Raw genomic sequence first — 18,422 nt, forward strand, 5'->3', positions numbered from 1 at the left:
GTTGTGCAAGTTGTCATGTTAGTTTAGGTTTGACTTGACTGAACAACGCAATGGGAGCTCCATAGAAATCATATTTTTTAACCTATTAGTGTTAAAAATTGCTAAAATACAAAATCAATTGGTCCCCTGCTCCCCTATCTGAATATCAAGTGACCCCACATGAGGCCTCGAATCAAAACTGATGAACTGATCCAGATGGCTCCAGTATTTGCTACTTTACTGCTGCCACCTTTTGATCTTTTGCAGTTACTGCAACAATATGGCTTATTCTGTGTGTGTGTGTGTGTGTGTGTGTGTGTGTGTGTGTGTGTGTGTGTGTGTGTGTGTGTGTGTGTGTGTGTGTGTGTGTGTGTGTGTGTTTGGATCTGTGGCTAAGGTTGAGATTCGGTTATTCTCCAGGAAGTAAATGTAAGTCAATGTCATTTCCCCACGAGGGACATAAATAAATTGGTGTGTGTGAGAGAGAGGGAACTGAAAATCTGTGGAAGGGGAGTTTTTAAAGGGATTTTCCAGTGATTAAGCATTGCACTTCAATAAAGTTGGGGAATCACATGAGATCTTTAAAATTCAATAATTAGGGTTTTTGCATCAATTAAAACTAAGGTAGGTGATGTATTTTAGAAGCATTTTTGGTACAGCTGTGGAAATTATCAAATAAATTAGAAATCAATAACAATAAATCAAATGATCTGACACTTAAAAAGAAAGAAAGAAATCCTGTATCTGTGTCACAGGCTTCTAATAAACTCATTTCATTCTGAATGAAATGATTGGATGGCCTACTTGCAGGTGCTCCTACGTACCTGTCTACCCATACACACTCTGCCTGTGCACTCATTGCACTTCCAACAGTAGTTTTGTTCTTGTTTGCATTCATTATGGTAACGTTAAGTGTTTTTGAGACATGAGGCAGTTGGATTGCAGTGTGCTGCATTTATTCTCCCAGTGCTCTCTTGTAAACTTGTCACCCAGCACTAGTCAGACAGTGTACATTCATGTGTTTTGGGGGAGGGGCCCTGGAGGGAGGCCTGAAAGGAGGGGAAGTGATTTTTCACTACTTTCAAAATCTAGTTTACTCCTGCTGGTTTCTCCAGCATTCCCAACCCCAGCTTTAGTCTTCAATTTATGTCCATAGTTCATTCATGAAACATTCAGTCTGCAAAATTTCTGAAAATAGTAAAAAAAAAAAAAAAAATCTCATCACATCACATCTTCCCAGAGCCCATGGTGACATCTGCAAATGTCTTATTTTGTCCAACTACCAGTTCAGAACCTGAATATGTTCAATTAACGTAGTCTTAAAATGAGAAAAGCAACAAATTCTCCCATTGAAGAAGTTGACACCACACAGTGTTTGGTATTATATTTATTTTACTTGACAAGTGAAATGTTTCATTCACTGAATTTTGTAGTTTTTAAGCCCAAGCCTAAATAACATGATGACATCAGTACGACATCAATAAGGTTATTTTCCCAGACTTGACAAAACTCATCCAGAGCCGCAAGGACATTATACAACAGTTTTAGATAATGAGTGGAACTCCACATGTTGAATGTTGAAACTGACCTTGAATTGTAAAAAATGGAGTCCCCCTTTAATTCAATAAATCTTGTGAGTTTAACTGGCTAGTTTTTAACGTTCACACAAAGTCAACCTTTTCATATGTTCATTAGCTCAGTGGCAAACTCATTTTCGAGACTCCACACTTATGCTGGCCTTGTAATTAGAACAAAGGGGATTAGCGTTTCCTTGACAGTGGAGTATGGTGCTGCTGGCCTCTGGAGTGTGAGGAGCTTTAACTGTTTGACTGTATAAGCAGAAGTGTAATCTCATGTCAGTAAGAGGGTTTGTTTATGAGGTGATTATGACAGGGATTAGTGTGCTTCTGCTGGAGAGAAAGAGGAAGAGACAAGAGTCAAAGTAGTTGACTAGACAACCTAAGGTTCACAAGGTTCACTTCTTCTGGAGCTTTTGGTCATATCACACAGTCTTCACGAGCAAATTCAGTTTGCTCAGTTGCCATGGAAATGTAGATATTTGGTCGGATGGATGAATGAAAGAAACACAGGAGACTGCTGCAGCACCAAAACTGAAGATCATTGAAGAACAGTAGCTGCTGCCTGCGACAGCCCAGGCTCGACAGGTTGCTGCAGCTCAGGAACTGGAGACCACTGCAGCTCAGCACGAACAAAAGATTGTTGCAGCTCAACTGGAAACAGATGTTGACCAGGCTGCCAAGTGGAAACCTGGAGCGGGTGTTAGCTGGGCAGCCAAATAGGAACCAGACTTGGCGATGGCCAACCCAGGGACAGATGAGATGTCAACTGGGGTGCTGGGCAGTCAGACCTCCATGGCGCTGGGCAGCGGTAAAGACGACGAAGTGGGCAGCAGAGATGCACAACATTGTCGTGAGGCTCGCTTTCTTGTGGGGGCCATTTAGCTGGAGACCCCTAGAAAGAAGACACCTAGGAATTGTTGGGAGTGGAATCAAGGAGGAAGCTTACCAACCCAGGAACCAGAGCTGGCAGGAGACAGATTGGGGGCTTGTCAACGCAGGAGCTGGAGCTGGCAGCAGGCTACCTAGCTGGAGAGAATCTGTTTGGCTGCTAACTGTTTGGGAGGTAGGCTTAGTACTGGATGGCTGCAGGCTCACCCATACGAGCCGAAACGACCTCATTGCCAGCTGGTAGTTGGGCTGCTGAAGGCTAGCAGACTGGAAGATGCTAGCTCGCCCAGGTGCTGAATGGAAGTGGGCTCGGTGCTAGCATACTTGTGTCTATCGTGCTAGAGACTGAGTGTTAGCAAGTTAGATCCTTGGAAGTTAGGCCTGAGGCTTGGGCTGATTGCTGTGAGCCTGGGTTGAGCAGAGTTAACTCCATGCCACCAGGAACATGCTGCCATGTGGGCAAAACTCAGGGTACCACGTCCAGAAATGGGTGAGGCGCTTCAAAAAGTCTGGATCTTCTGCTGGGTACATATCTAACCAGATTGTACTATAAAGTTACTAAGAGGGTAATTCAATTGAAAACAGACACACAGAGCTTAATTACAGGGGCAAATGGGATAGGAACAGGAGCCAGGCATGTCCAGAGGGGAATCCGGAGACTTGCGGAGCTTAGCTGGCATTCAAGGCAGGGGAGTAGGGCAGACAAGACCAAGGGGCAGGAGACAGAGGCCAGAGCAAGGAAGACGGAACTGCAGGGAGAGGAAAAAAGGCTAAAGATAACAGGTTACAAGAGGATATATATATATGTGTGTGTGTGTGTGTGTGTGTGTGTGTGTGTGTGTGTGTGTGTGTGTGTGTGTGCGTGTGTGTATATATTTTAAATTGAATATTGTTGGGCTTTGGACCTTTGGTCTGACAAAACAAGCAATCTGAACTATTATGTATTATGTACACCTAACTATTAGGTGACACGGTGGAACAGTGGTAACACTGTTGCAGCTAGAAGGTCCTGGATTCCTGTTGTGGGCACCGGGGGCATGTCCTCCACCATGCCTTTGGTGCCTGCTGCTCGAGGAAAGGGGCCTTTCTGTGTGGAGTTTGCATGTTCTCCCCGTGTTCACCTGGGGTATCCTCCATAAAAAAAAACCCTCTAAAAACATGCAAGAAGATCACCACCTGACCAATGGTGACAAAAAGGAATTGGGTCCCTGGGCGCCGCTGTCGGCTGGCAGCCCACCGCTCCTGGTCTGCCGCGGAGGAAGGACTTGCCGGGATGGGATAACAGTGGAGAAAAGAATTTCACAGAAGCATGGCGTGCGCAGTTTCTCCCCCCCATAACTCTGCATGTTGTGTGGATTGTGACTAATAAAGGGATATCTTTCTTTCTTTCTTTCTTTCTTTCTTTCTTTCATATATATATATATATATATATATATATATATACACACAAACTGGAAAAAATGGCTTGAAGCATATACTGACTGGTTCAGAGGCTATGATCTGGCAAGGTGGATGTGGCGGAGTTGAGTCTTTGAAGGAGGCTCGATTACAGCATGGAATGCAGCTGCTGTGCTCTGCTCTGGCTTCAGCACAGATGCCTCCATTCAGACATCCACACAGACACACAAGCAGAGAGGGAGAAAGACAGACAGGAGCACAAGAGACACAGGGGAAGGGGAAAACATCAGGAAAAAAACAGGGACATGGCCACGCAACCTGCCACTGCGTCCTCCTCCTACCTCTGCAGAAGAGGAGGTATTCTGTTAACGTCACCATGATTACACAACAATGGTTTTTGAAGAGGCTGTGAGGATCATAGGGAAGGGACTCCAGCTGGGTAATGTACCCTGATGTCAAATTCGATTTTCTAGCCCTCTAAGCACTTTGTGTGAAAATGCAACTAGAACAATCATGCTGTAGGGGATTGACTATGAATATCCAGTCTAAATGTCATGTATGCAGCTTGCAGGACTACCAAGATTAGAGTGATCACAAGTGTTAATAAATTGTCCTTTGAGGACGGAGTTTTCTTGCCCAAGTGAGACATCAGTGCATGCCCTGTAGGTGAGTTGGAAAGTTCCTGGCAATAAATTGGGATATTTTGGATGTTTATAGGAAGCTGCTGGCTATTTACTTGGAAGAGTATTCTCAGATATCAAGTGTTGTTTTGTGAGAAGTGTTGGCTCATGCCCGCCTCAGACCGCTTCTCCAAAGCGGTTTTCCATTTCCTCCTGTTTTCCTGGGCAGCTGACAGGACTTGTGCTCCAAGGAATCATATTTGGTGAGTGAGGTAAGCACCACTTGTTGACTGTTGTGCGTCACACACTGCTCCTGCCTCAGCCTCCTGCAGGTGTCCATGCCAGCAGATGATTTCAGGCAAGTGTTTCAGCCATTTTTTCAGGTCCTCGGCACTCAGGCCTGCTCAGAGATCGCATGCAGTTAGAGAGCGCAGCAGCAAGGCAGCTCTTGTAAAGGTGAAGGTGTATATGGACATTGGAAATACTTTCTTTTTGCAAGCACATGAATTACATACAGAAGTTTCTCTCTATTGTGAGGAGATAGTTGACTCTTGTGGAGTGAGTGGAATATATGCATTAGATGCACACAGACTTTACTGGAACTTTATGTTCTGGTTAAACCAGCTTCAAACCTCTGAACCACCTCTGCTCAGTATTGGCATCATGCTTCAGGACACTGGCAGGCTTAAAGGCCATGGTTTGCTGCGCTGGCTTCAGACTGTGTGCACTCGCTCACTAGCTGAACTTTTAAAATCCTTTGCACACCAGCCACCAATGTGTGACCATCTGCTATTACTTTCAAATATCACAGGAGTGGTTGTATGTTGTTGTGGGTAAGCCTCTTCCCTTTCTGGTTTACTGCCTTTGTTTTGACTTTCACGCTCACCTTTCCCACATAAATTGCATTGCGGTTGCTCAGAGAGCAGATCTGTCTTGCGTGTGTGCAAATCAAACAGTCTAAATCAATTTGTTCTTTCATCACTGCTGCTTTGTTGTACATTATTGTACAAGATTACAATTAAGGTTTTAACATCAGTCGAATTGCCTTGGAGAATAAAGAACCATAATTAATAATGTATATGGGAATAAATGTACTCTATTTCTGTTCCAGGCAGGTTGGACTTAATTTTTTATATACTGCTGCCTCAACTTCTCTTTGCAGGATCCGTCTGTGATAGACAGGACGTGTTACCCTTCCTGCTTTGACACTGACTGGCATCATCTAAACAACAATGACAAGAAAGAAGCAACGCATGCCCATCTCTCCTCTGACTTGGCTTTCTTTACAACTCAGTAAAATAAATAAGGAATTGAAATGATTATTAATGAAAGTAATTAAAGATATAATGATTGCAGATATTTATAGTTATGCTGCAGTCTGGAGGAGTCTGACAGAGTGAAGGGTTTTTCATGCAGAATGCAAAGTCTATTTTTGTTTGTGAGTCTAGAGTGAAGGTGACAGTGCCTGGGGCTCCCCCTGCTCTGCTCTATCCAGGAAAATAAAAAGTTTTCTGAATATTTTATTTCTTTCACACTGAGTTGAGGTATTTTGCCGCTAGTGTATGCAAGCAGTGAGCCTCTCAGGCCATTATTCACACTGATTTTAGAACAGCTAATGGGGTTTTAGTAATGCTGGGTTCTCAAAAATCATGCAAATCCCTAATTGGCTCAGGGCTGAAATCATAACTTAGATCATTTATACATCTGCTTGTTGTGACATAAAGTTGGAAAAGAGTAGAGCAGGACTCAGGCAGCAGAGAAAGGATTTCATTTAACAGTGACTTTGAAATGATAGTGTGCAGTTGTGCAGTTTAGTCAATATCCACTAGATGGAGATATTATATTGATCATGGACTCAAAATCCCAGTAATTTTTAGTACAGTATGTCATTTAACATTAACTTAATTTAAAAATATATCTGAAGTAGATATGTTTATTAAAAGTACATTTTAAAATGAGAAGGATTTAATCCATTGGTTGTATCAGTAATGATTGGTTCATTTTGAAAAGGCATTTATTTGGTCTGACAAAACATAATTTATCTTTCATTTAAAGAATGTTCAGTGGAACCATGATGAGTAAAAACCCCACAAGCAAACAAGTAACATCATATACTGCAAAGCATCTCAAAGCAGATTGTATGTTCACACTGAAAAAGGGACAAAGTCTACAGGCAGCAGGCATGCTAAGAAGAAACAAGCACACTTGATTTAAAGACCTGTTCTGCAGTGCTGTGCACAGAGGGAATGAAGGTGCTGCTTACAGCTGGATAGAATAAAACTCAATGTGGGTGATGGAAAGCAAACAACAAAGCATTTTGATTTTTGGAAAAACATTTTGTGGTCACTGTGTGAAGTTTTATTGGCTATTGCTTTCCAACACTTCAGATTAAAGCCTGCAAGTTAATGACTAAAAGTACAACAGTGTGTCAGTAGACTAAGACTATTCATAATAAACCTTCTAAAAACTAGTCCCCATAATGTGACAGTGTGACCAGACTCATGTCTCCAGAACAGCATTAATACAAGTTCATGCACGCATTTGTACTTTTCTATTTATGAGGACCCTCATTGACGTAATGCATTTCCCAGCACCATCATTTAAAAGCCCAACCCCAACCCTTGCTCTTAATTGAACCCAAACCTTATTATAACCTCAAAAACAAGCCTTGACTTCCACACAGCTCTTTGGTGGTCCAGCCAAAATGTCCTCACTCATGCCATAAAATTGTATTGTACTGAACATAAAGTTAAAAAAGCTTCTTGGAGTTGTGATCCCTCAAATCTGGAATAGGCACCGTCGCCCACATATACCAACTTGGCTGCTTCCTGGCAAATGTAGAGAAAGATGACTCAGACAATTAGAGTGGTGTATTATTATTATTTGCAGATGAGTGTGATCAGCTTTGAGTGTTGCTGTCCGTGGTGCTGAGCAGCACTTCAGCACCACGGACAGCAACACAGTGCCATAGATCAACTCATGTTTCCGAGACACTCAACGGCTTAAACAGTTTGAAAAGGCCACAAAGCAAATGCGACATTTGGATCATAAATCTCAGACACTGAACTCTCTCGCGCAGAAAAAGACACAACCACAACATGTCTCATGATGTTTTTACTTTACCTCGACCTGCAGCTTTCCCCGCACTCTCATTACACTGTGAAATATATACTGTAGGAACTTGTTGAGCACACTCAACCAAGTAAAGCAAGCTTCACTGCTCTTTCACTGTGCATAAAGCCCCCTCTCTCCTGAGGGAGCCCCCTGCTGCTCCACAGGTTTGCTTTATAAATAATAACAGTAATAATGACAGTAACCTCCCTCCCTAAGTCATATACAGTAACTGTTGATGCAATGGAACATAATTGAAAAACTGCAGTGTAGGACCTCAGCGTACATGGGAAAAATGAGGAAACTGTAAATGACTTTTGGTGCAACGTCCTCATGTTTGTAGCTTTATCTTGCATGCACGGCCTATTTGTTAAAGCATTGAGTCTTTTCTAAACCAATAAAATGTAATCCAGTGGGGATCAGTGCCTGCACTTTCCCCTGGAGAGGATAAGTAGTTTAGAGGGTGGATGGTTGATTGAATTCAATTAATGTCTTCAGAGAAATTTTTCAAAAATTGCCTGCAGCTCTGAGTTAAATCAAATAGTGTTGTAAATTGACTGTGTAGAAACAGAACCTTGGTATTGAAATGGTTTCCATGCGAGTCTACAAACCAAGGTCACATGTTGACAAGTATGACTTTATCTTAACAATATTTCTGCATTATATTCTCAATAAAGGATTTTCCAATTTCACTAATGTACAAAACATAACTGGGATTTCTGCATGGACGTTTGAAATCAGACAGCATACATTCTTTCTATATAGCAGTTTTTCTAGTTTAATAAAAAAAACCCATAATATTTATATGTTAATAAGAATTTTAATATATAATAATAATAACAATTATAATGAACTACAGATTGAACTCTAGTTCCACCCATAATGCGGTGGAAATCTGTGAAATGTACGACACACACACACACACACACACACACACACACACACACACACACACACACACACACACACACAAAACCACACACCTTCACACAAATACAAGACTTACAGCTCGATTCCAAAACAAGTTTTTATTGGCCAATTTACAGAAAGTGCTGTAGTGACCATTCCAAAGGAAAACAGACCAAAGAGTCCAGAGGAAAAAAAAAAGAAAACTAAAAAGAAAAAAAGAAAGAAAGAAACTTTTACACATTATACAAGGTTTCCATGTTAATTTCACCGTCCTCCTCTTCTAAAACAAACGTCAGGACAACATTAGGGCTCAGGCCGATGCAAAATCCACCAAAGGTTCCAGGGGGGTAAAAGGGGGGGTGCAAGGAGCAAAGTGACGTCACAAGACTAGGTGTCACAGTAGATGAGGAAAACTCTTAAACAACATATGAGATCTTTACATGAACATAGAGCTACAGTATACACATACAGTAGGTTCTCCCAGCTACACCCACAGGACCGCTGTCAAAGGTTCACTAGGTTGGAGGAGGAAACTTTCCAGTGTTTGTGACTTTAACCAAACTTTGATTTATCTGTGGCCGACTGTACTATCAGCCCAGACACACGTCACGTGACAAAAGTTTCTGTGGTTTGTGGATTCCTTGTTATCAAACATAACAGACAGGCTGGATTCAGGATGGCCACAGCCAAAGATTAATGCCCTTTCACTTGAAGGTGGAGAAACCTTCCACTGGGTTTTCTGATGACGCAGAATGTGACTGCTGAATGCATTCACCTCTCTGTCCTTTTATCTTAAAGTTGCACTGGGCAACTTCACATTTCAGTGGGCCCAAGTGCTGCTACTGAAGAGGGAATTATGTAATGTGACGTCACCCGTAGAACTAGGCGTCTTTCATTAATGCTGCATTTCATTCAAAGGCAGAAGTTCCTTGCAGGTACAATGTAACTGCAGTCTCTGCGCATTCTTGTAATCCTACTAAAAACAGGAGAGCTGAGTTTTCATTGCCTTTTGTTTTTCCACGATGGACAACTCATTTTTTTTTTTTTGTTGACAAAATAAGGTGTACTTTAGGAGATTATGGACTTAAAAGTAATGCTGAGTAGGTCTTAAAGTGCATGTTATTGACCACATAGTGACTTATACATCGGACTGCTGTTGACGGTCAATTTTAGTTCATCACAAATATAGAAATGTATCTGAGTGTAAACAAACAAAGAGATGCTAATGGTATGTTTTGAAGTGCTGAGCCTATATTGATCTATTTTTATATTTTTATATATTTTTTGGGTGTGTGGATGGGGTGGGTGGGGGAACACAGTATTGACATCACCATGGACAGTTGATCTAGCAAACATGTTAGCAAACGATGTGCACATCTAACACACACTGAGCAACTCTAGCGTTCAATTCAAGTTTCACGCTCCTTTTAGTTCTGTTTTGGTCTCCACCAACTCCTGAGAAAAAAAGTTCATGTTTTTAGCTGCTAAATGCTCCACTATGTTCACCATCTAGTTGCTTACTGTGAATGTGTGCTGGTCGGTGGGGGGCGGGTAGTGTACAGTGGGTTTGTCATCACTGAACAGCTGCCTGCTGCTACTGGAAATGATATTAAGAGCGATGAGACGGAAGCAAAACATTAAAGTTGTAAAACCCAAACAATGAACTGAGAGGCGTTCAAATGCTCTGCAGAGTTGAGGGGACTTGCAGACTTGGCTGATTAATCTCTGGGTTCATCACTACAAGTGACATCATTTCACATGTAGTCATATGATCCATTATGAAAACAAAAATATTGAGTAGTAGTTGAGTACTTTAATGGTCATAATGCAGTCTTTCCTACACTACACATACTTTATTTAATTTTTATTATTATTATTATGGATAATTTATTATGCTTCTTATAAAAACTAAGGTTCATTTTTAGATATTTGAGTCTTATCTATCCGTCCTGAACTTAGTTTCTTTTGTTGTTGTATTTGTTTTGTGGATAGTCAATAGTAATATTCCAGTGAAGCTTATTGTTAACAATTTTCTGTTGTACTTGTTGGTGTTGAGTCTGTTTTTCAACTGCAAAATGTTGCACTCAGCACATATTTTGGTTAAAGTATTTCATGGAAAAAAATTGAAGGATCTGTTTCAAAGAAAATGTTTTAATGTTTTAAAAGAAAAAAAGATATATGTTGGACCATACGTACATAATAATGACATTTTTAAAAGTCAAATAATGATATCGGTGTTGGTCTCAGAAATCCAACCATGGTCAGTCTGGCTCTTTTGTTGACTGTCCTACCTCAAATTCCTACATCAGGGGCCAGTACCATTTGCACTTTTTCTTGTGGAAAGTTAGATTTTCTCACTTATCAACATCTCTGCAATGCAGCATTAATGACCAGTAGATGGTGGAATCTTTCAGTGAGTACTTGTTGTCGAGGACCTCAATGCTGTGACCACACCTGAGACTAAAATTTAGACCGGTAAGACCTCTTTACAGGAGTGTCTTGCCTTGTGCAGCTTTAACGGACCCAGTCACGATGAAGGCAGTGGCACATCCACCCTAACAAACCCAAGTCGCAGTCCGCTGGAATGATCTGAACACTGAGCTAGAAACACACACAGAAGACTGAAGGGTCAGTTCAGCAGAGACTCCTGCAGGCTACGGGATCAGGATACATACATATGAAGAGGTGGTGTGTGTGTTGTGTACAGGTGGTGAGGAGGGGGATTCTGGGTGGAGAAAGTGGTGTTAGTGGGTGGGGTGGGGTGGGGGGTCACCTACTATACTCACTATTTACAAGAAGGAGTGTATAAAAATTTACAAGGCGACTCCTCTGTCTGTCCCAAAACCCCAGAACTCAGACCCCTTGGATAGTTCAACATAACTACACACAGATCATCTTTTTTTAATTTTGTTTTTTTGATTTTTTGGTTTTTTTTTTGAGTACCATTGAAAATATGCTATTTCTGTAAAATCACCTGGCTTTGCCACGAAGGCTAGAATAAAGACTGATAAATAACATGAAGTATACAAACCAAAAATAATCTGATTCTTTACTTTTGTGTTCTTAAATGAGGACTGTTTGCATTTCCACAGGACGTCAGATATCTCACTGCGGAGTCTGACACATCAAAATGAACGTATGGTGACTGACAAAATGGGATTCAAACAGCTCTATTAAGATTGGAATCATGATGCAGAGTGTAATGGGAGAGAGATCACTCGAGGAGAAGCCGCTGTCGGGGATGACCTAAATTTAGCGAGCTGTCTCTTTAAGAAGGATGATAGTCATTTGATTGACGAGCGGTTTTAGTGTCATTTATTTATCAGCTGTATAAAACAGGAGGTTTTCTGACAAGGCTTAAATCACTGCACTGTGTGTTTGTGTGTGTGTGTTTCAGGGTAGTCTTCCAGTAGGGGGAGATATTACCTCATTTTTAGAGCATCAACATCACATAAAGTCTTTTTGTTTCAACTGTCTGATTTGAGGTTTCGGTATGGACGTGTTGCAGAATGTGTGTGTGTGTATGAATGAGTGACTGTGAATGTGTGTTTCAGTAAGATATTGTTGTTTTGTCCCAGTTTTGGCCCTTCTTGCTCTGGCGTTGCATCCTGGGTAGCTGGACGTCCACTTCTTCCTCGCTGTCGTCTGACTCAGCGCTGGTGATGTCATCCTCCTCCTCCTCCTCCTCCTCTTCCTCGTCATCCTCCTCCTCTTCTTCTTCCTCCTCATCTTCTTCGCTGGCCTCCTCCTCAGCAGCCTGGGGCTCCTCCAGGTTCTGTGGTCAGAAACAGAGAGTAAATGAGCAGAAAAGCAAGAAATCATACTTTCTCCTTTAATTCCTGACATGAAAGCAGTCACACACACCAAGTCAATTTTATTTACACCCTTTGTCTAATCCCATACTGCCCTCCCTGACAGCATCCTTCCCCAACCCACCAATCCCCCACTCAGCTACCTCCATCGGGTTGACGGTGATCGTCAGAGCTGAGTTATCCCAGGTCACGTCCGCCTCCTTAGCTGTCTCTGCCAGCTTGACCTCCTGCTGGTGGGTCAGGTGGATGCGGTAGATGCCCAGCACAACAACCACGACCAGAGCAGCGATACACATCACAATTACCACAGTGGCAGCGCTCGGCACGCCTGAGAACAAGATGAGAGAAGAGAGAAATGGGGTGGGTTGATCTTTGGTAAAAGGACCAGGACAAAGCAATGCTGTCATGCCAAAACTGCCCCGATAAGTCACTCCATGTGCTAAAATCAAAGAACGGAATGGACAAAGAACCGCTTGTACTCACTTAATTCTTTAACAACATTTTGGTCAGAAGACTTCAACAGGTAGGAATTATCAGTCAGAACATGCATTCTTGGATTTATGTTGTTCACTTGAAGAGCTTCTCCAGTAATTTAGTATTACTGAAAAAAAGAATCTTATATATCCAGAATTATAGTCCCTGAAAAGGAGCAAGCTCAAAAAACACTGGATCCTGCACATCCCACAATCCAAATCTATAGCATCTTTCCATCTTAGACTGTCCCTGCCCATGTTCTCCACCACACACCCAGTCAACCATGTTTCTAATTTTCTAATTGTCAGGAAAAAAAGTAAATGCCCGTTACACACATTTTTGTCAGCTAGTTTGGAGTGAAAAAAACTAGGCTGCACGAAGAGCAGTTTCACCAAAAGGTGGTATAGGCTACAGCATGCATAGCTGTTATAAATAGAGTAGAAGTAGAGGTCGTGGCAACCACCAATAAACCTCAACAAAGAAGAATTTGAATTTAAATTTTTTTGCATGTTATGGGAATATCTGGGAGGACATCGGGAACTTCGTCTTCTTCACTCAGAGGGGGAACAGCTGATCAGTCGTGTGAGTTCAATGCTTTCAAATTTTGTTGTTTCCATCGACTTTTTCTGACGCAATACTTCAAAATGCTCATCAAAATATGATGATATAAATATGAAAATATGGCTAGTGGCGTAGCATAAAATTCTGGACAGGCTTTCTCTATGGGCCCCTGTCGGCATTCACGACCATACAAGACTCACTCACATGTGAGTCTGGTATACTCAGCCCCCCAAGTCCTACACCCCTACCCACAGTTACAGCACAGCACAAGCTCAAGTAATACTGTGTTTTCTGTCATGCTCTAGATGTTTTTGTTTTCTCATGTTGTTGTAAATTATGCCTCTTTAACAGTTTTTGTACTTATCTGGTCCCCAGTTATCTTGTGATAGCCTATTGATTTTCTTTATTTTCTTTTTCATGTCACAGTACAAGAAGCTTTATTAACCTAGAAATAAGGTGGCTCTTCAGTTGACGATTGTGAGCTTTAATTATTCTGACATCCTATTGATTTTCTTATAATGTTATTTTCGGCAATCTTGACCTGCCTTCACTTTTTTTTTTATGTATCTTTCTGCCAAAACTAATCAATACCTCTTTTTCTAGCCATGTTAACAGTGCAGCTCTGTATGTAAGTCTGTTCATCACTTTGGTCCAGACTGAAACATCTCAACAACTGTTGATGGATTGGTGAGCAACTTCCATAAGAATGAATGAGGCACAATCTTGGAACACAATTTTCTTAATACATGAAGTTGTGAGCATGTTAGCATGCTAATGTTAGCAGTGCACTGAACCAAATGCTAGTCTTTGCATCACACAGTGTCATAACTTCTCATGAAGGTTTTTTGGCTTAAATGTATGTAAGAAATGAATCCAAAAGTGATGTAGGAGGATCAACTGAGCTAAGCTACAGATTGGTTCAAATACATAAAAATAAATAAATAAATGACTAAACACATTTAATTTAGGCCTTAGCGCAATACAGGCCAGCAAAGATGTATCATAAGGCCTATTTAGCAGCATAACCACAACACAAGTTGAGGGATTTCTCTTGATCTAAAATGTTTATTTCTTCTGCTCTGATCTCCAGCCTTCTGAGATAACATGAATTATAACATGAATTCTCTGTGCCTGCCCTCTCTGCACTCGTCCCCACTGGTGTGTGTGCATTTAACGAGAGGGAGACTCACAGAGGACTCTTCAGATGATCACTTGATTCAGTCTAGTTCCCTAGATTTTCACACTCAATCCACGGCCTTTGATCTTCCTCGCAGCGAAGCTTCGTGCGGACCCTCACACTAACTTGGCTGAGTGTTTGCATACACACACACACACACCCTGACATTTTCCTTCCACTTTGTACTCTACATACATCATGATTTCATCTGGAACGTTCACATGTGCTAAAAACGCATCATGGGCTGAAACTGTGACTGGAAATCTCTTTCCATGCCATACATTCATGGCCTGATTTCAAACCAGCCACCGCCCCCTCTGCTCCTCTGACCTCCTTTTCACACACACACACACGTACGCACACACACACACGCACACTCCTCCCAACTCTCTGGGCTGTTAACAGCATTGGCCACTGAACTCTCCAGGACTCTAAGTAGAATCCATTAGAGTCTGATGAATAATTAAATCTGGCGTGGTAGATTAAGACCAGTGTCTCTCCTCCTCCTCATGTTCCCTTTACTTCAGATGACTCGTGTGCGCTGAGGGATGGGAATAAGCCCGCTGCATCATTTGAGAAGGAGATAGTTTACACTGCTTTCTTTCACTGAGGACTTCTGTGTGAGAGCAGCAGTCTGATGAACAGAATGATAAACAAACTAGAAAGCAAAACCCAAGCGTTCCCTTGGAATGGAGCCATGTTTACCCTGGGATGGATGAAAACTCTTTACAGGCTTTTTTTTTCTTTTTTTCCCGCTTCTCCCTCGGTCTGTGAGAGTTTCTGAGCACCCATGAGTGTTTTGTGAAGTCATCCTCTGCATTTTTTCACTTTTATAATTCCAATACACAATTAAATCCAGACCAGGAAAGAAATTTCCTCATCTTTTAGGATATATTTCATTTATATGTGATGCGTTTACAAAGAATTTTTCTTACCTGAGCTGTGGCTGGGGTACAGGTCATGAATCATGGATGGATGGTGGACCAACTGCATGTACTGAGGCGGGGCTACCATGTGATTGACATGTTCCCCAGCTTCTGAGCTGTGCAGTATGCTCACCTGGTTGGGAACAGATGAAGCAGAAGTGATTATTTTGGAGGGTAAAGTGATCACATCCATTGCCAGTCAGTGTCTCCCACCTGTGCACGCAAACTTGCCTTGACTCATACAGATGATGTATTCCAGACAGGATGAATTAAAGGAAGGCAAAGGAATGAATGTATTCATGCCTAATGGGGGACAGGGTCAGCTCAATACAGGAAGGTGAAATGTAAAGTAGATTCATCGACACTCTCCAAGGTTCAAACTAGGTGTAGTGAAACATTTTGTTCCCTCCAAGTAAACACCACAGAGTGTATAAATAAGTCAAACAAACCAGGGACAGAAAAAAAACTGTGCTAAGCTGACACATTCAGCTGTGAAACAGTTCAGGGTCTCTTTCGGTGAAGTGCTCAGTGTTGGAGTGTACCTTCTTTTGAAATGTTGAACCAGGTTGTGGTATGCCTGGCTGCTACTGAAGACATGCACCAAAATCTAAAGTCTTTGGTTGTTTTGGAGTGTTGCAAGAATTTCAAGAGCATTTTTGTTAACTAAAGGCTTCACGTTAACATTGTTGGGAATAAACAGATCAAATTTTCTCCCCACAGTTTTAATTAAATTGAGTGTGGTTGTGGAAGTTGAAGGTTCATGCTTCAGTTGCTATTTTCCAAATGTTTTGCCAATGTTTTGAAAGTGATGCAACTGAAATGCGTTTTTAAATTTGCTCTCAAAGTGAAAGTGTTGCCAGACGCCTGAGCTGACTCAGCTCAGTCACTTTGTCAGGTCAGGCTCTCTGGTCCAACTGGTCGTGAGAACCAGCATCGTCTCCAGTGACCGCTCGCTGTTACTACGGCTGACTATCACAAGTGATATTGATGATTTTTGAAAATATACTTCTTTTTGGAAATATATACATCTTCATCTATTATTTTTGAGCTGCAAGACATTTTCTAATGTTGTCACTCCTCCATAATGTTACATGAGCTGACTAAACTGAAACAGCAACTGCATTAACCTCAGATAAGCCGTAGTTCTTATTTGCAGTCTTATATATGTGTATATGTATATATGCTAAGTTATACTGAAGGCAAAAGAACACAACACATTCACTCTAAAAATGAGTGTCACTATTGGCCTTTAAAACGCTATCAGGCAGGCTGTACGTCACACTGACCTCCAGGTTGAACTCATTGCTGGTGTAGCGTCCGTTGAGCTCCGAGCAGGTGAGGCGAAACCTTCTCTCTGTTAGCTGTCCGGGCCGCCAGTTATAGTAACGCACCTGTCGGATCACCTGTTCATAGTTGGACATGGAGTCCACACCTGTGGAAAGAGACAGGAACAGCAGAGGGTTGTTATAGTTGCAACATGATGAGAAGATGACGCAGCACGTGGGGGTGGATCTGTTGAACCACTCAATATATATTCTGTATATTCTTTATTTCATAGTTCTCCGCTCCAGGCGAAACAAGGAGGGCCCCTGAAGGAAATCTTGCCTTTGGCCCTGTTGTGTGGAGTCGGCCCTGGTTACGATAATAACCTACCATATATGGACATGCCGGAGGTGGAGTTGGTGGCGTCCAGGTGCTTTCCAAGCAGAGCGCTGCGCTGCAGTTGGAGGGACTCCTGCTCCAGCCTCAGCTCCTCCCCCAACACAAGGACGTCACAGTAATCCAAGTTATGAATAATCTCCTCCATCACCCCAGATCGATGTGCTGCTCACACACACACACGCGCACACACACAGATACTGCAGTAATTTGCTTCCTCTGATGCTCGTACCAGAGAATATCAGAGTCATTGGCCCTTACCTCATTTTTGTTTTTCTAGGCTGTTGGCATTAAAACTTGTATTTCAGGTCATTTTCTATTTTTGGTGAAGAATTTGTTCTCCCTCCTAATGAGCTGTGCTGCAGCTCTCTCAGAAACACATTTTAAACCCCTCATGGGGTTACGTAAGTGCAGGTACCTTTGTTCTGATGAAACAACAAATACAAGAAATCAAACACACTGTTCCTAACATGGCCGGTGTGAATGTACTGTATATATATATATATATATATATATATATATATATATATATATATATATATATATATATATATATATATATATATATATATATATATATATATATATATATTTACCCTTAATTGTTACATGTCAAGCTAATCACTATTTCCAGGCCAAAACAATTGTGGAGGGAAAGCCTTCACACTTTGAAGAACCATAATTCAAACAGAACAGGACACAACACACCTGCTCCTACACCCAAACCCCAATTATTCGTCAACTCTCTGAACACAGAGAGTGCGATGAGCTGCTGTGGTAACAAGTCCCCTCAGACAGCTCCCATCACAGCAGTGCTGGGTGGCTGCTGGGGCTCTTCAACAGTCTGCTAAGCACTAGCCTCCACCTCTCACTGCTACCCAGCCTTCTCCCTCACTGTACACTCCCTGGGGAGGAAACCGGCTATGCCCGTTTAACAGCTTCCCAATGGAGAAAGATGGATATGTGGCGTGTGTGTCTGGAGGGGGGGTCTCTGGGGGAAAGGCAGAGATGAGGCAGAGAAAAGGCAGAGAGTGAGCAAAACGGGTGGAAGAAAGTTGTGTTTCAAAGAAGATGCCTATTGTTTTTGTGAATTAAAGCATTGCAGCACATGCTTTTCACGTTGGGGTGTTGCTTTCAGTGAGTTTGCAGGGAACACTTTCACGTAGCTTTCAGTTGAGTCTCGGTTAGCACACTGCTTTGGGTGAACTGCAACGAAGTTCTTCTCAACAATAGGTGGCCGTTTCTGTAAAAAAGCCCAGCAAAATTGTGCACTACCTGCCCAGCACTGACAGCAAAGCGACTAGATGGTGACCATGGAGTGGAGCATT

General features: G+C 42.0%; 1 protein-coding gene across 1 annotated transcript in view; it reads right to left on the reverse strand.

Moving 5' to 3' along the window:
• Window positions 1–9,541: 9,541 nt before the first annotated feature.
• The window catches only part of LOC139336031 (calsyntenin-2-like), a 249,561-nt gene continuing 240,680 nt past the window's right edge, over window positions 9,542–18,422 (reverse strand). Inside the window, exons 13-17 of the mRNA XM_070969883.1 lie at window positions 17,089–17,259; window positions 16,722–16,867; window positions 15,445–15,568; window positions 12,441–12,625; window positions 9,542–12,260 (exon numbers count right to left, since the gene is read on the reverse strand). Coding sequence (XP_070825984.1) covers window positions 12,036–12,260; window positions 12,441–12,625; window positions 15,445–15,568; window positions 16,722–16,867; window positions 17,089–17,259 — 851 coding nt within the window. The 3' untranslated portion in view covers window positions 9,542–12,035. The remainder of the gene's footprint in view (window positions 12,261–12,440; window positions 12,626–15,444; window positions 15,569–16,721; window positions 16,868–17,088; window positions 17,260–18,422) is intronic.

This window comes from Chaetodon trifascialis, chromosome 9, assembly GCF_039877785.1.
Source record: "Chaetodon trifascialis isolate fChaTrf1 chromosome 9, fChaTrf1.hap1, whole genome shotgun sequence".
Classification (NCBI taxonomy): Eukaryota; Metazoa; Chordata; class Actinopteri; order Chaetodontiformes; family Chaetodontidae; genus Chaetodon; species Chaetodon trifascialis.